At 36.1% G+C, this 24122-nt stretch overlaps 1 protein-coding gene across 1 annotated transcript in view; it reads left to right on the forward strand.

Annotated features, from left to right (window-relative positions):
- Positions 1–24122, forward strand: part of LOC128733908 (potassium voltage-gated channel subfamily KQT member 1-like) — a 126390-nt gene that overhangs the window by 71737 nt on the left and 30531 nt on the right. Inside the window, exons 3-5 of the mRNA XM_053827774.1 lie at positions 5389–5564; positions 5638–5889; positions 5974–6222. Of these exons, the coding sequence (XP_053683749.1) occupies positions 5389–5564; positions 5638–5889; positions 5974–6222 (677 nt within the window). The remainder of the gene's footprint in view (positions 1–5388; positions 5565–5637; positions 5890–5973; positions 6223–24122) is intronic.

The raw sequence follows: 24122 nt of genomic DNA on the forward strand, positions 1-24122 counted from the left end.
GGTCGACAAGCACAGCGTAAAGCTGCTGCTCTTGTTACTAGTATGGCTAGGAGATTGATTGCAAAATAACGCTTAGAAACACACGGAAAACTATACTGACAGCACCAGATTGCGTAACTAAACACTGAAGGGACACTAAACGTGAGTTTTTCTTATGAACGCTGTTAAAATGCAGACTAAATACACAAAGACATGCAGAACCTAACAATAAGAATAACAAGAAAACAAAACAATCATTTACACTATTGTACAAAATTCTATAATTTCGTTCTTTAGGAATTTTTTAACGGTAGTCTACAATACACGTTATTAAATCGGAAAATCGCCTACTTTTTTCGTTGCATAACGCAACAGTCCCCTTTAAGGTACCAATTAAAGTTCCATTTTACGGTCCAATTGGGTAAATGTAGGTCAAAATTGATGTCGAATTTTTGGTTCAAATGGTAGGGTATTGTCGTTATCGTCGGGCCACTGTTATGGTCGGGCCATCACGATTTTACAGTTTTAGTAACTCTTGATATCAATGATACAACCATTGTAAAACTTCTTACTGTGATAGCTAACTTTTCATAATATTGTGAGTTTCAATCGTGTATTCAAAACACCCGTACTGAATTCAGTTACTAAATCTTACAAAAAAAAGTTTTCCAGGCGCAATGAACTTTTCTTCAAGAAATGATTCATGAAATGCAATTATCGAGATAAATTTTGAAAATGTATGAAGTGTGTTGTGCTGCACACGAAGACTATAGAAAAAATCCCTCCAGTAAGGTGTTTGGGAAGGCCAAAGTGAAATACTAGAAAAGCGCTATTTGTAAAGGTCGGGCCACTTGAGTAGTCATGGTTGGGCCACCATAATTTTAAGCGCAGAAGCGCAATAATCGCTAGAGAATGTCACTCACGTAAAATGTGATGAAATAAAGCAAAATTAATACGATAAAAACCTAGATCTTTGTTGTTTTTTTCATTGTAGTTGTACACTTCGGAAAAGGCGATTGTAGCAATATTGATTTTACAAGATCGCCAAAATTTCGCAAAAATGCAATTAAAAATAAGGTATTTGTACCTATATGAGCCGTGGTTCACGGAATTCATTCTTTTCATGTCTCTATATAGAATTTCAATACGTATGTCTTAGATTTTCTGCGATGGCCTAACCTGTACAACATGGCCCGACTATGACAACAATTTTTGTCTTCACGTAAATGCCTATAACTTTTTTATTTTTCAAGCAATCAGTTCAAAACTTTCCGGAAACATACCTTATTCTTAGACCTTCGCAACTATGTATTTAGATTGCCAAAATTCCTTTTGAAAGGAAAATTATGGGCGAGTTCCAAAACGTGGCCCAACCACGACGACACTCCCCTACTAATTTAGATCCCGAAGTCCCAATGTAGTGTCCAAATTTAGGTCACAAGTTAAGTTCCTAATTAGGTACTAATTGTGATTCAAATTCAAGTCCCATCTTTTAGGTCCAAATTTGAGTCAATGTTTTGGAAAGAATTAAGCTACCTAATTAAGTTCTAATTTAGGTCACAAATGAATCCAGTTTTCGAATCGAAGTTAGGGAATAATTGAAAGTCAAAGGTTACAGTTAGGTCTGAAAAGTCCCAGTTTAATTTTCAATTCTCTACTAATTCAAGTCCAAATAGAAGTAAAAATCGAGATCCGAATTCAAATCCAAATTGAGGGCCAATAGGTAGCAATTTAGATTCTAATTTAGGTCCACATTTATGTCCGAATTCATCATCGAAAGACTTTAATTTAATTTACGGTTTTCTTTTTCACGAATTTATATAAATAGATCAAAGTTTTTCCTGATTTTGTCAGCTGCTGGAGAAGGCGGTGGCTGAAGGCAGAACATTCGGTGCACAGAGGGACGAAAATTTAAAATTTAAATCCATATTTAAGATAAAATTTAGTTTCAAACTTGAGTAAAAAATAAGGTCCAAATTTAGGTCTAAATTTGATTGTCTGTTTATGTCCAAACTAAGGTCTCGAATTTGGCCTATAAGGTACGTATTTGGATCCCTGTTTAAGTCTAAACTAAGCTCCTAAATCAATGTATTGAGGTCCCAAGAAAGGCACTTTTTTATTCCAAATTTAAGTCCAATTTTACGCCTAAATTTAAAATAATATATGGCATCGAAATAAACTCCAAACTAAGGTCCTAATTTATATCACGAATTAAGATCCAATTCGGGGTCTCAACCTAGATTACAAGTTAAGTTCGTAGCTGGGTCTTAATTATGGTACAAATTTAAGATCAAATTTAAGTCCAAATTTAGGATAAAATTAAGGTCGATTTTTAAGTCCGTAAGAACATTATTTAGGATTCAAAATCACAAGTTCGGTGTAAAATTTAGTCGTAATGATGATTCAAACTTATGTCCCAGTTTTAGGTTCCAGATTTAGGTCCCAATTCAAGTCAACAATAGGTTCAAATTTCGAATGTAACTTAGGTCAGAATTTGAGTGAAAAGCAAGGTCAAAATTTAAGGCAAAATTGAGATCTAAATAGGTTTAAATTGGGTTTCCTACTAAGGTACCAATTTAAGTAACAAGTTTGGTCCCAACTAAGATACACACATTTTATGTTCTAATAGGAGGTCACAAGTTAAGTCTCGAATAAGGTCCTAATTATTGAAATCAAACTGAAGCTTCAAATATAAGTACCAGTTTCGGTCCAAATTCCAGTCTATATTTCGGTCCAAATTTGAGTCAAAATTAAGGTCCAAATTTGTGTTTCAATTTGACTCCAACAAGGCCCAGTGCTTTTTTCAGTCTCAATTTAGGTATAAATATGTGTCCACATTCAAGTCAATATTTGGGTCCAAACTAAACTTTTAATTTAGGTCTCAATTTAGGTCCAAATTTATGTCCAGATTTATGTCAAAATTTGGTTCCAGACTCAGGTCCATTTGTTTTTCTTAATTTTGGCCCAAACTGAAATCAAACTTAAGGTCCAAATAGAACTTTCGATTTAGGTCCTAATTCAGACCACAATTAATGTAGCAATTGAGTTCCCAGTTCGGGTTCAAATAAAGTTCCTACCTTGGATCGAAATGTATGTCAAAATTAAAGTCTAAATTGAGGTCTACACTTAGCTCCGACTGACCCAAGATCAAGTTGAATTGAGACAACTGCTTGAAACAGAACGAGTCACTCTGGCTCTTTGCTGCAGACGACGACTACTTAGGTCCACAATTCAGTATAATTAATTTAAAAATTATGGACCAAGTTTAGGTTGAATTCTAGGTCTAAAAGATCTCAACTTAAAGTCACAATTTAGATCCAAATTTATGTCCACATTTAAGTCAAAGTTTGGGTCCAAACTAAATTTTCAGTTTACTTTCAAATTTATATTCAACATCCAAATGTTTTTCTCCGAGCTTAGATCCAAATTTAAGTTAAAGTTTAGGTCCAAATTAAGCTCCCAATGTAAATCCTAATTTAGGTCACAATTTAGGTCCCAATTAAAGTGCCAACTAAGGTCTTAATTTTGGTAGAATTTCAGGTCCAAATTCGGGTACAAATATTGGTACAAATTAAGATGCCAATTTAAGGTAAATGTATGTGAAAATTAAGGTCTAAATTTAGAGTAATTTTCTTAATGATGATATTATAATTTAATTTACGTTTTTCTTTTTCATTAAATTTTAAAAATTTTCATAAAATAGAGCGAAGTTTTTGCGTCATCACCTTCACCCGCCGTTGACAGTTGTCATAGCTGGAGAAGAAAACGGCAAGGTTTTAGTTGCTAAGTGCAGAACAGACGACGATGAGATCATACTTTTGGAGGCGATAGTAAGAGAACTGAAGAGATAGCATAGCTTGGATCATGAGTGGACTCGATACTGGGCGCTTCGACCAATTGTTCCTCTTGAGGGCTACCAATTAGTAGGATTGAAGATGAAATAAGTTTTTGTACACCTAATGGTTAATGGCTCTCGTTACATTTTGTTCACTCTCGCCTGCGCAGTTTTGTAAAAAAGGAAGGCTTGTTCGGTCACCGAGGAGCCAATTTCTAAAGGAAGACGTCTTGCTCGTTCCTCAGAAACTCCATTTTGTGCAAATTACGTTGCCAATGCTAGGTATTAAAAAGTCAATCAATTGTTATCGAGGGTATCATGATTTGTCATTGATGAGGTATATTGAAATATGCACATAAAATATATCCTATCGCCTGGTAGCTTCTTATTCTTGATTTTATATCTTTTGTTTGGCTTTCCAGTCTGCTGTGGAAATCGGAACAATTTTTTAATTCTTACCGACGTTTCGATTTTATATTTAAGCCTTTTTCAATGATTGAATATTGTTCGTTTTTCTTTACTGTTGAGGGTTCAAATGACTTAGATTGTACGACAAAGGACGAAGAACGGACAATATTCAATCCTTAAAAAAGGCTTAAATATAAAATCGAAACGTCGGTAAGAATTAAATTTTTTTTCTGATTTCCTCAGCAGACTGGAAAGTCGAACAAAAAATAAAAATCAAGATTAACACGCACATAAATATCTCTGGTTTCAGCATTAGGAGACGAATTGCTCTTCTACATTAATAGTCCTACGTTAAGTTTTGCTGGCAGAAAATGATAAAATTATAGTCATGGGCTATGTTCATGAACAGAGTAAAGTGTGAAGGCCTTACTTTAGTACTATGTACGCTATAATTTTATTATTCTTTAACCATTTTTTCCGCCTGTTGTAAATAATCCCAATGAAAATTAATAAGTCTAAATATATGGCAATTATTTCACAAATCGAGGGTACAATGCTGATGAAACATTAACTACCGTATTTATTCAGTTAGTGACCGCTCAAATAAAAAACTATCCTCTTTTCAAACTAAAGTAAGACAAAACAAGGGTAACGCTAAGCATATTTTATGTATCCGAATAGCAGTTTAATTGTTTATTCAACAAAATGGATCAGTAAATACCCGCAAACGAAAAATTCAGACCATTCCGAACCCTACTTCAAGCCGGTCCGTGATATCTATGCATGTATGTATGTAGTCGATATGTTACCATAATGCAAAGTGAGATCCCGTTTATGTTTTTTTATTCTAATGGGCAGCCTCTTCAGTCGAACGCTTTGCAACCGACGAAGTAAGAGAAGATTATTTCTCGGTCCTATCCTGGCCTGCCCTGGCTAGGATCGGCGTTGTTGTACTGAGCGATGCATAATGTGGAAAATCCCCACCCCGTCCCGCGTCGCTTGTGCACACACTTTTACTTCCCCGCCCTCGCTTTTGGACGGAACAAAATCTCGAAAGCTTTCAAAACTTCCGCTTGCATTATTCAATAATGGTCGGTCATGTACTCTCATCTATCTATTTCTTTTCTTTCCGTATCGTTCTCGTTCCCGGGTATGCCGACACTCAGATTTAATCGTAGTAGTAGCATCTATGGTTGTGCTGTCAGTTGGCTCAAATGGACAAGTGTTCGCCACCAGTGCGATCCGGGGCATCCGTTTTCTGCAGATCCTCCGGATGCTGCACGTGGACCGGCAGGGCGGCACCTGGCGGCTGCTCGGCTCCGTCGTCTTCATTCATCGGCAGGTGAGCAGAAGGATAATCTGTGTTTGGTTTTCGTTAGGAAAGCCCTGTCACCCCTTTTATTCTGTGCTTTCAGGAATTGATAACGACGCTGTACATCGGTTTCCTGGGGCTAATATTTAGCTCCTACTTTGTGTTTCTGGCCGAGAAGGATATCACCAGCCCGGACGGGCGGCAACCGTTCGCCAGCTACGCGGACGCCCTCTGGTGGGGTGTCATCACGGTGACAACGATTGGCTACGGTGACACGGTGCCCCAGACGTGGATGGGCAAAATCGTGGCGTCGTGCTTCAGTGTGTTTGCAATCTCATTCTTCGCACTTCCGGCGGTAAGTTGAAGCGAAGATGGCGGCGATCCTTTAACGGGAAAGAGCTGCGCTCTAACATTTTTGTTGCTATTGTTTCTATTTCAGGGCATCCTCGGGTCCGGTTTCGCACTCAAGGTTCAACAAAAGCAGCGCCAGAAGCACTTCAACCGCCAGATTCCGGCGGCAGCCATGCTGATACAGTGCCTCTGGCGCTGCTACGCCGCCGACAAGAGCTTCCACTCGGACGCGACTTGGCAGATCTACGTCAAGTCCGACGATCAGAATGCCAACAGCTCAAACATCAGCGCCGCCCTACCCTCGCAGCTGGGCAAAGTGAGTGCGTTGATTAGCGGTGTACGTGTTTGTATGTTTTGTTGTAACAAAATCCCACCCCAACCCCGTGGCCGTTTGGAAATGATTCTAAACAGTATCTCCTCACTCCTGTACAGAACCACCCCCAACGCCCACTAAGCCTAGGATAATTAAAGAGTTAGGACCCTGCTCCCGCACACGAATTACTCTCTCCTGCTCATTGCAATGGCCATGCTTCTTGAGTTTTTCAACTTTGCCGTTGTAAAAATCACTCCTGCTAACGACCAAAGTTCCTGCATGTTTTACACCGCTTTTCGAAACCGAGCCTGGTTTTCCCCCTCCTGGTTTTGCCATCAGAGCAGAGCAGAGCAGAACAGGGGATGGAAAACCGGAGTTCGAGTATCTAAGGAATGAATTTAATAGCAGTTATAGCATGTTGTTGGTGCCGTTGGTTGGTTGCTTGTTTGCTTTTTGTGTTGTGTTGTGACTTGCATCCGGAAATTGTAGCACAGACTGACTGTCCTTGGTTGCTTGCATCAACGAAGAGGGAAGAGCTGCATGTAGATTCGGAAAATATTTCATGTGTGCAAGTCGGATGGATTGATGACAAAGTTTGTTTGCATTTGCGTGTGGTCGATGCTGTTGCTACGGTAGGATGCATTAGAATAATGCTTCTCGAGGTCTTTAAATTTGTTAGATTTTAGCACAAGTTTATATAGAAACTGTCAAAATAACCACAACATTTACTTCAAAACTTTTCATCCATTAGCTAACCATGAATTCACCCAAATTAGCAGCAAAAAGAAAATTCGAATTTGTTCTGTTATTGACGCTAGCAATAATTTAAGTTTTATCCAACATTTATAACAGTTTTAATGACTAAAATTGGTTTTAATGACTAATTCACAAGACTGGAATAAAACAGAAAATTGTTACCCTGAATGTTACACCCCATCAAAAAAATAAGTTCCGCAATACGAAAAATCATAAAGTCAGTTCGATAACAGTTCAACCGCAGTGTGTTAACTACTTGGTTACGGCTATTTTCCCCGCACATGAAAACCTCCTGAAACGCTGGCACTGTGCACTGGGTGGCTGGCTGGGGAGCATTTTCCTCCCCCGATATTGACAGACAGGGGAAATTCCACTTCATTAGAGCGGATGAAAGGGCCCCCTGTCGGTACGTAGGAACGTATGTTTCGGTACAAGGGTCCAGCGTACCAATGTACTATTCTGTTCTACTCTATTGCCAACGCAATCCGGTGGCGGTGGTTGGACGCGGGCCCATTCGGCTTCGGTGGCAGTGTTTTGTTTTTTGCTTCCCACGCTGCTGTTAGTAGAGCTGTCTGTCATGATGCTTTCTCGCAGTTCTCGCTAGCTGAAAGCAAAGGGGAAAACTCACGACTATTAGCATGCCAGTGTATGTACTGCAGCACTGTGCACGGACAGAACTTGAAATTGGGTCGTTTAATGGAACACAAACAGGTGAAACCGAAATTTAATTGCGCAATATGCCATAGCAATTATCGTGTCAGTTCAGTAGAAGAACTCGGCAAATTATGGCCGCTGCATTTCGAACCGTCAAAATTGTAAATACCTAGCAACAACGGCGTGGAAGGATAAACAATGACGTCGAACCCCTTAATTCGGAAGTTGTAAACTCTTAATGGGTATTTGGTAATTATATCATGGAACTAGTATAATAATCTGCAATCGTTTTATTCGCTTTTACACAAAGAGCTGGAAAACTGAAAAACTCCCTAATTCGACATGTTTTGTAAGTACTGTTAATTTGATTTGTTTGTTTTAAATTGATTGATTGATTTAAATTGATTGATCCCAAACTGTACTATTATTTGATAGATCAATAACCCGACTAGGAGAACGTAACAAAATTAAAAGAAGTTATAGTATCTTGTTTTGTCGCCGGTTTCACTAAGTACGATGGAGATCTTCTTTGTCTTCATATCTTGAAAACACGGAAAAATAAACATTTGTATTGTTCTTGCAACTAAAAAAAGTTAAGCTCAAGCTCAGTAGTTTTTTAACACACCTATTTGAATACCTTTCATTTTCAACTAAAATTGTCAAAATCGGTTTAGCAGTTAAAAAGTTATGAACTTAAAAGTAAAAGGTCTAAAGATAAAAACCGGCTAAATTTCAAAACGAGTTGTGATCCCAATTTGGGTCTAAATTTTAGCTTAAATTTTGGTTTTAATTTTGGTTTTAATTTTGGTCAAAATTGAGATCCAAAATAGAGTCCAGATTTAGGTCCAACTTTATGTCCAATTTTGGTACAAGTTGTAGCTGTGGACCCAATTAAAGTCGAAAATTTGGGTCCAAATTTACGTACAGCGACCCCATTCCCACAGTAACCTCACTCACCTTACTTGACTCACGCGGCCCTATTCTTATAGTGACCCTCACTTCGCCCCATTTGATTTGCACAGTCTCCTAGGTCACCCAATGCACTTAAGTGACTTTCAGAATCGCAAATTGTGCTCTCACCTTAAAGATATAGATGAGGCGACGCACAGTAGGACGGCTTCAAAAAAAGGCGGACATCACCTTTTGCGTAGAAACTACTAAGATTTCTGCATTTGTGTCTTCACAAAAGTTTCTTGTAAAAGTATCCGATTCATACCAGTTTTTCTAATTTTTTCTGGTTATTTCGACTTCTACGCAGTTTAGAAGTTCCACGAAGTTTAACTTACTATGAAAATACACCTTTTTGATGAAAAAAGTGCAGCTCTACCTTTCTTAGTTTTCGAGCTATTCCAGCTTATGTCAAAAGGGCGCAGATATGCGCAGCCAGTTTCAATCACTTTACGTACTGCAATGTAGAAAATAGAAAAAATATTGCCAAAAATAAGCAATAATCACGTGGCAAGGCTTGCGGTGCTTATTTGAGACACTCACATCCTAGAATTTTTGTTTTTGACATACTTTTGGCATTTCGATTTCAAAGCAAAAAAATCGTGCTAAATTGGTAAATTCATTTACAGTTTTCTCAAATGTTCCACCGTGATCCACCATGACATACATATGAAATGAAACTCACTATATTGTAGTACGTAAATTGGCTTAGACTGGCTGCGCAAACCTGCGCCCTTCTGAAATAAAGCCCCTTAAAAATTGATTGAAAATTAGACAAAAGCTGGAATAGCTCGAAAACCAAGAAAGGTAGAGATGCACTTTTTTCAGCGAAAAGGTATATTATCATAGTATGTTAAACTTCGTGGAACTTCAAAACTGCGTAGAAGTCGAAATAACCAGAAAAAATTAGAAAAACTTGTATTAAGGGGATACATTAGTTTGTAGCACTATAACTTCTTTCCCTTAAGAGAGAGAAGTTCTCTTTCTTCGACAAAAACTCCTTAAATAACATTTTGTACAACTTTTCCTTGGGTTCTGTTTATTTCTGGCTTTAAATAAAAAAGTTAAATTGATTATTTATTGACCCACTCCGTTAATGCAAATTTTTTCGGTATAACAAAAAAGTACTTCAAAAATCAAGAAACTTTTGTGAAGACACAATTACAGAAAGCTTAGTAGTTTCTACGCAAAAGGTGATGTCCGCCTTTTTATAAAGCCGTCCCACTGTGCGACGGAGAGAATAAATTCGGCCAAAATTTAGGTCCTAATTATGTTCACATTTACGTTTATATTTTTGTCCCAATTCCCTGTCCCAGTTTTTGGTTCAAATTAAAGCCCAAAATATGCCTAAATTTGCGAGCAAATTTTGGTACAGATCTTTGTCCAAATTTTGGTACTTATTTTGGTCTATATTTTGGTTCAAATTTTGAACAAACTTTACTTTACTTACTGGGTATCAATTTAGGTCCAAATTCAGATCCATATTTGGTTACAACCTAACTTTGAATTTTGGTCCAGGTTTTGCTTCAAATATAGATTAAAATTATTTTTGGTCGTATTAGGCCAATTTTATGATTTAAACAACTTTAGCTCAATTATTAGTCAAAATTATAGGCCACATTGTGATTCAAATTTTGGTCGAAATTCCTATTCAAATTTTAATCCAAATTGTGGTCTAATTTCTGGTTCAAATTCTGGTCCAACTTCTGGTCTAAATTTTGGCCTTAATACTGCTTCGCGTTCTGATCCCCATACTGGTTAAAATCAGGTCCTACTTTTGCTCAAAATTAGGTTTTAATGGGGCACAGTATTAGTTCCAAATTGTAGTTCAAATTATATCCAAATTATGTCTGAATTTTGGTTCAATCATGTCCGAATTAGGTTCAATTTATGTCCAAAATGTGCCCAAAATATGTTCAAATATGTTACAAATCTAGTTTAGGATTATATCTAGATTAGGTTCAAGTTAGCTCCAAATTAGCTTCAGGTTGGCTGCAAATTAGGTCCGTATTCCGACCCAAATTAGGTCCAAATTATTTCCGAATTCCGTTTCAAATCATGTACAAATTAAGTTTAAATGAGGTCCACATTCTGGCCCGAATTGCGGGATTGAACTCTGGTCCAAATCCAAACGTGGGTTTAAATTCCATTTTGGAAAAAGGCGATCAAAAGTCTTTTCTCGCTTTTCCTGACGTTTTTGAGCTTAGGTGTCTTCGGAGAAGTTCTTTAAAAAAGTATTCTGCATCTGTTGAAATTTTCATATAATTGGATATTAAGGGGATAACACATTTGAAAAAATTAACTTTTTATAGGAACTAGATAGCATGTTTATGTGTTCGGCAAAGTTGTAGATCTTTAAACTTCATTAAACTTTGCCGAAGATACTAAGTATCTGCATCATATGGTTTACAAGATATAATGTACTTTTTGTCGTTAAAGCGATGCTAACTTTAGCTGCCAGTAAGTGCCTATTTACGGAAAAAATTACTTTGAAAAACGGAGAAATGTATACTTCAAATCAATTTTTACGGCAAACAAAACAACATACGATATTTAAACCTTCCAGAAAGCTACGTATTTTGATAGCATCCAAAAGTTTGTAGAACATGTCAAACCCGTTAGATGAGGTTTTGTGTACAAAAAGTTTAATAAACTGATTTTAAGGGGGTCACGACGGAAAGTCAATTGTATCTCGCAAACCATATGATGCAGACACTTAGTATCTTCGGCAAAGTTTAATGAAATTCAAAGATATACAACTTTGCCCAGCACATGAACATACTATCTAGTACCTATGAAAAGTAAATGTTTTCAAATGTTTTATCCCCTTAATATTCAATAATATGAAAATTTCAACAGATGCAGAATACTTTTTAAAGGAGCTTCTCCGAAGACACCTAAGCTCGAAAACGTCAGGAAAAGCGAGAAAAGACTTTTGACCGTCTTTTTCCAGAATGGTCCAACTGTGTGACGTAGTGCTACGAATGTGGATACAATTCTTAACGTTTATGCTGGAAAAGGGATATTTATAGCGTGATACAATGTTTGTTCAGTTCAAATTTTGATGTAAATTTTAGTATTATTTTTGGTTTAAACTCCTGTCGAAATTAATAGCTTAATAAATTAATTAATTTAAGTGTAAACTTAGAGCCTATCTAAATATTGATCAAAATATAGCGACCTATTCAGAAATGGAAAATGTGGGTCAAAATATAGGTCCAAATATGGTTATAGATTTTAGTCCAAATTTTGGTCTTAATTGCGATATAAATTTACGTCCAAGTTTAGATTCATATTTTGGGTTAAACTTAGGTTTTAACTTAGATCCGAATTTAGATCCAAATTATGGTTCAGATCGAAGTTTAGATCTAATTTTAGTTCTAAATTTTAGTTCTAAATTTTAGTTCTAAATGTTAGTTCTAATTTTGGTCCTAATTTGGCTAAAATTTAGGTCAAATTTAAGGTTGAAATTGAGGTCCCAAATGGTTTCCAGATTTAGGTTCAAATTTATGTGCAATTTTGCTACAAGCTGTGGACCCAGTTGAGGTCGAAATATGGGGCCATATTTTAGCTGTACTAAAGTATGGGATTTCAGGGTAAAATTTGTTCAAAATTAGGTCCCAATTATAGTTTATAATTACGTCCAAATTTTGGTCCAAAATAAGGTCTCAATTAAGATCCAAATATATGTCCCAATTTACGTTTTTTAAAGATTTGTGTCCAAATTTTGGTACTTATTTTAGTACAAATTTTGGTTTCAATTTTGATTCCAATGTCGGTCCAACTTTATTTCAAAATGTGGATCTAAACTAAGTCCAAATCTAGGCTCAAATTATGGTTCAACCTTAGATCTCAAACTTGGTCCAAATTCTGTTATAAATATCACTCTAAATTTTAGTCAATTTTGGCTTCAAATATAGATTCTAATTCTAGTTCCATTTTGGGCCAATTATGATCTAAATATAAGCCATATGTTACTTCAAATTTTGGTTCAAATTGGGTCAAAATTTGGGTCCTAACATAGGTCCTAATTTTGGATAAATTTTGGTACTAATTTAGAATCTCAATGAAGTTCAAATGTGGTCCAAATTTGGTTCCAATTTTAGTTAAAATTTTAACCAAAATTGTGGTCCGCATTCCGATTCAAATTTTGGTCCATATTGTAATCCAAACCAAATTCTAGACCAAATTCTGGTCTTAATTTTGGCACAAATTTTGGTCGAAATTTTGCTACAAATTGTGTACCAAATCAGGTCCAAATTATGCTACAAACTCTGCTTCAAACTCTCGTTCAAATTCCGGTCCGAATTCTGGTCCAAATTACAATCCAAATTCCTGTCAAAATTTTAATACAATTTTCGGTCTAAATTCTGTTTCAAATAGTGGCTCGAATTCTGATCTGAATTTTGGTTCAAATTTTGGTAGAAGCTCTGCTCCAAATTCTGATCCAAATATTGGTTCAAATTCTGATTCGCATTTTGGTCCAAATTCTGCTCTAAAATCAGGTTTAAATTCTAGTCCAAATTCTAATCTAAATTCTCTGGTCCAAATTCTGTACCAGATTCTGATCTAAATTTTGGTTCCAATTTTGGAACAAAGTTTGGTCGAAATTCTGCTCCAAATTAGGTCCAGATTCTGTTTCAAATTCTGGTCCAAATTCTAATTTAAATTTTGGACTATTCAAGTTTAGCTTTGTTTCAAGTTTTGATGCACATACATTGAAACTGTAGTCTGAAGTTAAGCATTCTGGACCAAATTCTTGTGATAATTCTGACGCTAAATCTAATAAAAATTCCGATCCAAATTAGATCCGAAGTGTGGTCCAAATTCAGTTCCAAATTCTGGAACAAAATCTAGTACAAATTCTGATTCAAACTCTAGTTCAAATTTTAATCCAATTTCTGGTTCAAATTCTTGTCGAAATTCTGGTTTGAGTTCTGATCCAAATTCTTGTACACATTGTGGTCTTAATTTTGGTCCGAATTCGGTACAAATTCTAGCCCAAAATCCAATCCAAACTCAAAATCAAATTCTGGATCAAATTTTGGTTCGAATTTTAGCATAAATTAAAAAAAAAATTTGGTGAAAATTTTGATTCAATTTAAATTTATGTCTAATTCCAGTTTACATTTGGTCCAAGGTTTGGTACAATTGGAGCCTGAATTTTATCTAGTCCAAATTTTGGTCTCATATGCTGGTCCAAATTCATCAGCTAATTGCGGTGCAAATTTTGGTTCAAATACTAGTCCGATTTCTAATACAATCCTGATTAGGGCCGAATTGTAGTTTTCATTTTGATCCAAACACTGGTCCGCATTCTAGTCTTATTTTTGATTCTGATTCTAGTCCAAATTCAGTTCCAAATTCTGCTTCAAATGCTAGATTAAATGTTTCTTTAAATTAGGCCCATATATTGGTTCAAATTAGGTCCAAATTAAATTCAAATTCGGTTCAAATTACACGAACATTAGGTCCAAATTAGGACAAACCTAGGTACAAATTAGGCACAATGTTAATTCCAAATTCTGCCCAAAGTAGGTTCAAATTTGGCCCAAATTCGGTTGCAAGTAAGGTAAAATTAATTCTAGGTTAAGTTCAAATTAGCTCTAAATTAGGTCTACATTCTGGTCCAAATTAGGTTTAAATTAGGTCCCGATTGGCTTCATTTTAAGTCCAAATTCTGGTTTATACTCTGGTCTAAACTAATCAAAATTCTGATTTCAATTCTGGTCCAAACTTTGGTCAATTTCCGGTCCAAATTCAAGTCTGCATTTTAATGGAAATACTGTCCCCAGTTGACCTCGAGGTATGATGCTGGCCTGATAAGCCAGTCGTCATATGTTCGAATGACCGACTGACTGGGAGAGGCTGTTAGAGTGAATAGGATCGTAACAACTGGCCCTGCAATTGTACGCTAACAGCTGGCTGCGAAGTCTGTCGTATAAAAAAAACAGAAGGTCAAGTTTCGATAACGGAATGTAGCACCTAGGCTTTGCTTTGCAATACTGGTCCGCATTCTCATCTGAATTTTGAGCCAAACTCAGGTTCAAATTATAATCCAAATTCAGGTCCAAATCCTGGTTCAAATGAAGCCCATATTCTGGTCCATATTAGCTATGAAATATGGTCCATATTAGCTCTAATTTAGGTCTAAATTAAATTCTGGTCCAAGTTAGATCCAAATTCTGGTCCAAACTTTGATCCGAATTATGATCCAATTTCTGGTCTACATTTTTGTCGAAATACGCGTCGGCATTCAGGTTTACATTTTAATCCTGATCCACACACTTAAAAAACTCAGCAAAATTTGCCGAGATTTGGACAGCCGAGCGTTCGGTAAAAATTTCAGTTTTGCAATTCGACGATTACGGATCTTTACTAACGTTTGGCATCATAAAAAATTTTACCGAACGCTTGGCTGTCCAAATCTCGGCAAAATTTTGCTGACTTCGGCACTTTTTTTTTAAGTGTGCAGGTCCAAATTCTAAACCAAATGTCCATATTCTAAGTTTAAATGATATTCAAATTAGGTCCAAATTAAGTCGAAAATCTATTTAAATTTTGATCCAAGTCAAATGCAAACTAAGTTCAATTTAAGTGGAAATGCAGGTCCAAAACAGCTCCAATTTAGATAGTCCAAAGTAGGTCAAAATTAGGATCAATTTAAGTCCAAATTATCCCAATAATCCCAATACTGGTACAAATTCTGGTTTAAACTCTTCTCCGAATTCTGATACAAATTCCGTTTCTAAATTTTGTCCTAATTCCGGTCCAAATTCTAGTCTACATTTCGGTCCAAATACTGGTCCGCATTCTGGTATTAATTTTGGTCCAATACTCAGGTCTAAATTTTAGTTTAAGTTCAAATTCTGGACCAAATCTGGTACAACATAGCTTTAAAGTAGTTCCAAATTCTAGTCCAAATAAGATTTAAATAATTCAAATTAGGTCCAAATTAGGTTCAAACTAGAGAAAATTAAGCATTAGTGAACCAGTACTGTCGTATACCCTCAGATCAGAGACCATATTCTGTTCAAATTTAATCCCAACTGGGTCAGTTTAAGTCCTAATTAGGTACAAATTTTGATTCAAATTCTGACCTAGAAACTGGTTTGAATTCTAATCAAAATTCTGATTCAAATTCTGGGCCAAACTTTAGTCTGAACTTTGGTCCAAATTCTGGACAAAACGCTGGTCCTTAAAGCTCCAAAGTAGGTCTATATTGTAATCAAAATTAGGTTCAACTAATATTCAAGTTAAGTTGAAATTTTGTCAAAATTCTGGTTCAATTCAAGTGCAAATTATGTTCAAATTAGGTAAAAATTTTGGTCCAAAACAATCCAATATTAGTTCTAAACTCTGGCCAAATTAAATCATAATTAGGTCTATATTCTGGTTTAAAGTATGTCTTAATTAAGTTCAAATTTAGTCCAACTTTGGTCCAGGTCTATATTATGCCCGAAACAGCTTCGAATTTGGCCCAAATTATGTTGTAACTAAGACGAGATTAAATCTTGATAAAGTTCAAATTGGCTCCAAACTAGATTCAACCTTAGGTCCAAATTTGATCTAAATTAGGTTCAAATTATGTCCAATTTCTGGTCCAAATTAGGTACAAATCAAGTTTAAATTAGATCAAAACTCTGATCCAAATTTTCTCTCAATTGGGTCTATATTCTTAACTATTTTAGGTTCAAATTAGTTCAAAATTAGGTTCAATGTTAGTCAAATTAAGTCTAAATTCTGGTACAAATTCTTTTTCAAATTCTGGTTTAACCTCTTGTCCTAATTATAACCAAAATTCTGATCTTAATTCTGGTCCAAACTGGCCCAAACTTTGTTCTTAATTCTAGTCTGCATTTTTGTCCAAATACTGGTACGCATTCGGGCTTAAATGTTGGTTCAAATTCCAATCCAGATTCGCATCCAAATCCTGGAGTAAATTCTGGAGCAAATGCTGGTACAAAATAGCTTCAAAATTAGGTCTATTTTCTGGTCTTAATAAGGTTCAAATGATATTCCTATTAGGTCTGAATTACGTCCAGATCAAGTACACATTAAGTTAAAATTGATTCATATTCGGGTCCTATTTAGGTTAAAGTGTGGACCTACATTAGATTTAATTTAAGTCCAATATGTGGTTTAAGCTGTGGTCCACATTCTAATCAAAATTCTGAGCCGAATTGTGGTTCAAATTTTGGCTCGAACTTTGGTCCAAATTCTAGTTTGCATTTTTGTCCAAATGCTGGTCCGCATTCTATTTTTAATTTTGGTCCAATTTCAATTCCAAGTTAGAATTTGAGATCAAATGCAGGTGCAAAAAGCTTTAGATTTGGTCCATATTCTCATCCAAATTAGGTTCAAATTAGGTCTAAATTGATTCCAAATTCGATTACAAGTTCTGGTTTAAACTCTGGTCCAAAGTCTAAGCAAAATTCTGGTTCAAATTCTGGTTCTGATTGATCCGAATGCTGGTCCAAATTCTAATCTGCATTTTTGTTCAAATACTGGTCCACATTCTGATTTAAATTTTGGTCCAAATTCCAACCCAAATTTAGGTTTAAAGTTTGGATCGAATGCTGGTACAAAATAGCCTTAGACCTTATTTCAAATTAAATTAGGTTCAAATGAGATCAAAATTTAATCCTAATTAGCTTCAAATAAGAAAGATCAAATTTAAATCCAAATCAGAACCTAATTAGGTTCAAATTATGTCCACATTCGATTTGAATTAAGACCCATTTAAATCTAGATTAGTTACCCAAGCAACACAGCTTGTTATAGAATAATGTAACATTACATACATCAGAACTTCTCTATTACCAGAAAAGCGCGAAAAATTGAAGTCTAATAAAACTACAATTGTAAGAAGTATGTATCAGGTTATTTTATACCATTTTAAAACGTTATTATAGCATAAGCTACAACTTGTTCTTCCAGTAGTTTAAATTTAGTAATAGAGACATAATAAAAACTTCGTGTTGACATGTTGACAAAAACAAACATTATTCATTTGATATGAGCTGTCATATAAATTCATGTTATCACAAAACATCTCAAAACCTTAATAATAACGATACATGTTTTCAAAGTACATTTATAGTACTCTTAAACGACTACTTTCTATAAAGATTATTTTCTAACTTGTTTTGTGTGTTACTTGGGTAGATTAGGTTCAGATTAGTTCCAAATTGTGGTCCGAATTAAGTCCAAATTAGGTTTTTATTCTGATTCAAGCTACGTCCGAATTAGGTTCAATTTAGGTCCAAATTAAATCCAATTAAGCCCAAAATAGGTTTTATTTGGCCCAAAGCAGGTTGTAGTTGGGGACGGAATTACGGACGGACGGAATGTAGATTAGGTGTAAATTCTCGTCAAAATTAGCGCCAAATTAGGTCCATATTTTACAATTCTGTCCAATTTGAGTCCAAATTTGATCAAGAAAGCATGGACAAAATACAGATTGTTTCATGACGTAATTAGGCGTCATAACGTCGTAATTAAGCTAACTAGAACCGTTAAGTATAGATTAATACCTTTACCTAGTAAATCAACCCTAACTGCTTGAAGCATTATTTATTATATTTACTGTTATATAAAGTATTAAAAAAAATTCTGAATCGAGCATATGACAATGAATTCTGTCGAATAAAAATCGAAGACCAGGTTCCGAGTACGGAATGTAGCACCAAGGGTTTGCTTTTAATATGCTTGTCCACAAAGTTTTTTTTTCTAATTTTTTGAATACATTGAATCTAGAGTCCTTTACAGTGAATTCGATTCAATTCAAAAGTTTAGAAAAGACAAACAAATAAATTTTATACCTAGTATTTGATCATCGCACTCAGTGAATTGGGGTTTAAAAAATCATCAAAAAAATCGTTTAATTAAAAATTTATTTAGTTTTATAAAATTGTCTAAAAGTAAGTGAAAACACAATTTTATAATGTACAATTTTAGAAATGTAATCGAATTAAAAAATTAACCGACTATTAACTGCTCATTATTAATAAGTCTTTTGAACAAGTCATAAGAAAGCCCTTTTACCAAGAAATCCTGCGCCTCTTCTAGATATTTTGGGTAGGGCAAAGACCATAAACTATTCTTTTAAGAGGATTTACTTATCACCATAATTCGTTCTGGAAAGTAAATATTACCCAAAAAAGTTGCTTCCCGTTCATTCACAATAGCATTCAAATAATCATTTATACGCGCTTCACGTTTTTCCCGTCTATCTGATACCACCATCGATTAAATATCCATTTCGATTATCTCCGGGCATTTTCCACTTCACCTTTGCACCCGAAATAATAAATCGCAAAATAATCAACTCCCATGTCACGGTATACCGTACTTGGCACGTGCAGCGCGAACCACAAACCCCTTTTGCTCCATGCCACGCCATCGAACGGAAACTGGAAGGATCGCCCACCTCCCCAGTGCAGGTGATTGATTTCGACTGATTGGGCCTTTATTGGTTCGCCGATGGGCGTGAAAATAAAAAAAGAAGAAGCAAAAAAAACAACAAGTGGCAAAAGAGATTAGAAACCGGCTCTACTCTGCTGGTTCGATGAATGAACGCAGCCATCCCAGCCAGCCAGCCAGCTCGGCGGTGATTATGAATGGATCAGACAAAGCCGCAGGCTTATTACCATCAATGGGGGGATCCCGAAAAGGCCAAAAGTTCACGCACCGAAATCCAATTAGTGACCCCTGTTGAACCGGCCGACCAGCCAGCCGGTCGACCGAGTTGACGTATTTATCTCCTTCGGCGTGCCAGCACACCTGTCAGTTGGTTGGGTGGTGGTTGATCGGTCAGGCCGGTCGATTGGTCGAATCGGTGACGTTTTATAGCTCATTAGGCACCAAAGGGCCTAGCCGAATTCAGCTGGATGATAACAAATGGCCGATGATATTTTTCAGGGTAATCAATCTTTGCGGTTCGGAAATTTACAATGATAAACAGTGTGACTTTGAATGATATGGACAGTGGATGAAAGCGGATCTAGGAAGAGAAATGGTTCTACCGCTTCTTGGAGTTGAGTTTAATTTTGTCGGCATTAAGATTAAAGTTATAGTAACATTTGTAGTGAAGAATAATTATCAGAAATTGACATTCCAATCACATCCTCATCACTTAAGTTGGAGTGAACTCTACTTCCTAATCTATAACGAGGCAATATTACTTAACATCATAACAAATCATCATAATAAATCATCCAAACAAACACCAAACCAGATAAACAATGAAAACACGCCCCTAAGCGTGCAGCCTTCCGACTACATGTATCCTACCGGAGCATCACTAGGGGCGCGGATGCTGTCTCACCGACCGGTAACATCACACTTCATCAATCAATTCATCGCACCAATCAGCCCGGTAATCTACCGCCGCCGTTGAGTGCCACACTACATTTAATCAGTGTCATCGAACGAAATTGGATCACAAACAGCTGATGCGCTCGACTGCAGTCGAGTCCGGCAAAGTGGCTTGTGAAACTTGGACCGCTGGCTGGCGCTGAGTCGTTGAGCGCTGAGAAGCTTTGTACTTACTGGCAACGGTAGCTCGGCTCCCACCTTTTGCTTATCATTCAAACTAGGTTTAAACTAGGGTTGAGTTAATCGAATTCATAGAATCTACGTGTTAGGAATATAAGCGGTCCACCCTGGCTGCTGGCTGATTGCATCACCTATCCATCCGATAAACACGTTCGGGATAAATTTATGAACAACGCTCTTCCCCGTTGATGAAGTTCTATTAAATGTATAGCTTGCATGTTCCCACGCTTATGTTTTATACATAGATTCACGTACTTAGAGCTTGTGTTGTTTTGCCTGCATGTTAACTGTTTCGTGAGCTTTCTCCATGTCGGTGGAGTAAATTTTTTTTTGTATGCAGTAGTAGTGACAGACAGGATGGTGACTTTTTGCTGCGGACGACGGAAGGATGATTGCCACGATGATCCTAAAGTTATACACTAGAAGAAAGAGTTCCGGCAAAATGTCACCACCTTGGCCCACCCCAATCCCGGCGGTGCGGTACCGGTGTGCTGTGAGACGTAGCTTCTTGCTTGCTTTTGTCCATTGAACTATTCTGGTGGACCTATTTCCCTTTTTGCATCAGCAGTTTATTCAATAATAATCTAGAAGCGATCGACTAAAACAAACTGTGAACCGTGAACCTGCCTAGACCACACGTTTAATCCTTTTTGATTCTCGCTTCAGCTTCAAAGCAAATGCTCGCTTTCTTTCAAAACACACATTGGTTGGGTAATGCTTTCTGATAGATTTTCATTTTTCTTCTGATGAATTATTCAAACAATCCTCTAAGTAGAGAAATTCACCGTATGGAAAGTTGATTTGTTTTCCGTTTTTGCTGATTGTATTCATCGAACCTTGGAAAGACGTTCTTTTTCTATTCAAATCGAATATCTATGATAATATTACTGGATGATTGAAGGAATTTGTTCGGCAAATTTGTATTCATAAAAGAATAGGAGTAAAGCTCAAAACTTAACGTATTGCTGATGAAAACCAAAGGTTTCTTTAAAGTATGCAAAACGTTTTTACTTTGGAAAGTTACCGATAAAAATATATAAAATATATTTTCAGATTCGCGTAGACCAATAGACATAGACCAACTGAAATCAAGTAAGCCCACAGGGTCAATCCCGATGTGGTGATTAGCATTCACGCCGAGCGTCCGGGTTCAAATCCCAACAACGCAGAAAGTCACGAACAACCATAGTTATTAAAGTGACTATAATAAAAAATTAAACCCAGGACTTGTTTGTCTGCCGTTACAGGAAAAACAACCATGCGTCCCCTTCCCTTCGAGTTTAATGGAGACGCCTTGTTTATTAGCAATCAGCGACGTAACCAACGTAACGGTAGTAACAAAAGCGATTGTCCAAACTTACCCTTTATTTTATTTTTTTGTCAGCTTTTCTTCTTCTTTTTCGTTTTTCTCAAGCTGTATATCGTTTACAACGCTCAAAAGTTATAAAAGTCTTTACCAAGCTACTACCAACAAAACAAAAAATAGTTTGTTTCAAAACGTTGAGTAGTTTCTGAGAAAAGGTACATCAAGTTTGAAAATCGTGGGTTTTCAGGAGCGCCGTTTTACTCCGTCGAGGTTGTTCCACACCGCACTGGAATGCTTATGTGTATGATCACTTTTCGGCCACTTCCCGTGGTCGGACCATTGTAAAATTAGTAATCAAAATAAGCGAAAAAGATTACAGAATCAAAATCAGTAAAAAATTAAGGAATTTTTCAAAAATTTTAGTCGTTTATGTCCCCTTAAAAATGAAATGGTTCATTGGTTCTTAGATTTCATCATGACCGACAGAATAGCGTGAATTTGGCAGAATTGTACAAATAACAGTATAAAAAATATTTCCCATCCGATATGCCTCATCTTTTTAAAGATAACTTAATTAAAGTCTAGTGAAGAGTTACCGATAAACATTTTTTCGTACTATTTTTCAATTTCGAAAATTTGACAATTTATTTTCGTATTTTTTGAAAAACTGAAACAACCTTAACTGCTATGCATCATTTTGAACAACTTTTCTTATAGCAAAAGAAAATAAAAGGTTCGACCAAACTGCCACGACTCGCATAATAATGCTATTTTCTATGAAATTATATAAATGGGACATTTGACTAGGACGGAATGGGATGGACGGGACGGAACCGATTAGACGAGATCGACAGGATGGGACAGATGGGATATATACATTGAACGGGAAAGACGACGTAGACGGAATGAGATATGAAAGACGTGATGGGACAGGCCGTATGAGCCAGATAGGATAATACGGGACAGATAAGACGAGGCAGGTCGAACAGGACAAATGACATGGGATAGATGAGACAGAAAGGAGAGATATAATCGACGAGATAGACAGATTGGTTAGGAAAAACAGTTTTTCATTTTTTTATTGGAAGAGTAAATATTTTTGTGAAAATATGTGAATGTTGATTCATTTTCATTCAAACGTTACACTTCTATTTTCGTTTTCACAAAATTCTACCCAGTGTAGTAACCAAAGACGTAGTCCTGCATCAAAAGAAGGTGCTCTCATTAACCATGGGAAGGCCCCAAATTTCAGATTTTTACTTTCTGACTTAAAACAAACAATCTGACAAAATTTGGTTCTAATCCGTAAAGAATTAAACGGATTTCGGACACTTCGTGTGGAATGATCCTAATACACAATATTTAGATTTGCAATAACCTGAGAACGATACGGCAAAAGAAAAAAGTTTATATGACATAATTTGTTAAATGATACGTGAAATTTAATTTTGTTTCAGTTTCACAAAAACTCATGACGAAAAAATTTATGTTTAATAGAAGACGAATCCTTGAGTGGTGTCAGAAATAATAGAAAAAACAGTCCAGACAATCAGTTTTGCTACTTGAGAGCTAGGAGAAAACGTCACAGAAACTGGACCTGCCGGATAGAAAAAGAGGGAAAACGCTAGGGCAAAGAGAGAAAAAAGTGGACAAGAAGAATACGGGAGGGAAAGGGAAAAACGAGGTAAAAAATGAGGCGACTGGACAGAAAAAGAGGGAGAACGGAAGAGAAAAGAAGAAAAATGAGAGAATGAAAAGGAAAACCAATAAATAAAAGAGGAGTACGAGAAAGAAACTAAAGCTAAACTAGACAGAAAAAGAGAAAAATAACGGAACGGAAAAGGGAAAAGGGAGGAAAATAAAAGGAGAAATACGGGAGCAGAAATAAGAACAAAAGAACAAGAACAGAACGAGAACAGAAACAAAGGAAAATGGAGAGAAAAAATGAAAACGGAAGACAAACGGGATAAAACGGAAAACAGAACATGACAGAAAAAGAGGAAATGCAGGACATAATAGGAGAAAGAACGGTACAAAAAAAGACATAGAAAAGGAGTCAACAGGAGAGACATGAAATGAAATGAAATGTAATGAAATGAAATGAAACGAGGAAAAACGGGCCTGAAAATAGAAAAAAGCACAAAAAATGGAACAGAAAAGAGAAAAATTAAGACTGAAAAGAGTGACAAATGGGTCGTTAAGAAAATAAGAGCAAGGGACAAAAAAAACAAATACGAGTGCGAAAAGAAGAGAAACCGAGACAAATAAAGGGATTAAAAGACAATAAAAAACGCAAATAAAAATATAAAAACCGGGACAAGAAAGAAAAAATGAAGCACAATACCAGAAAAACCAAAAAGGAAAGACGAAGAAAAGAAAACCGAGGAAACGGGAAAAACAGCTCAAGTTGAACATAAAGAAGAAAGATAAGAATGAAATGGAAAATTGAACAATTAAAAAAGAAAAGTGAAACGGAAAAAATGGATTAAAGAAAAAGGGGAAAAAGCCGCCAAAACCAAAATAACCATGATATGCATCTAAAATAGAAAAAAACGGAACCGACGCAACGTAGATGAAAAGCGAGAAGAAGTAACCCTTCTTCGTCGAAAAAGAGGAAAATTGGAAAGACGACACCCCTTTCAGCCATATATACGTTTGCCATACGGACGGTTGCCATACGTACGAATGCCATACAGACGAA

The sequence above is a fragment of the Sabethes cyaneus genome, chromosome 2 (assembly GCF_943734655.1).
Source record: "Sabethes cyaneus chromosome 2, idSabCyanKW18_F2, whole genome shotgun sequence".
NCBI lineage: Eukaryota > Metazoa > Arthropoda > Insecta > Diptera > Culicidae > Sabethes > Sabethes cyaneus.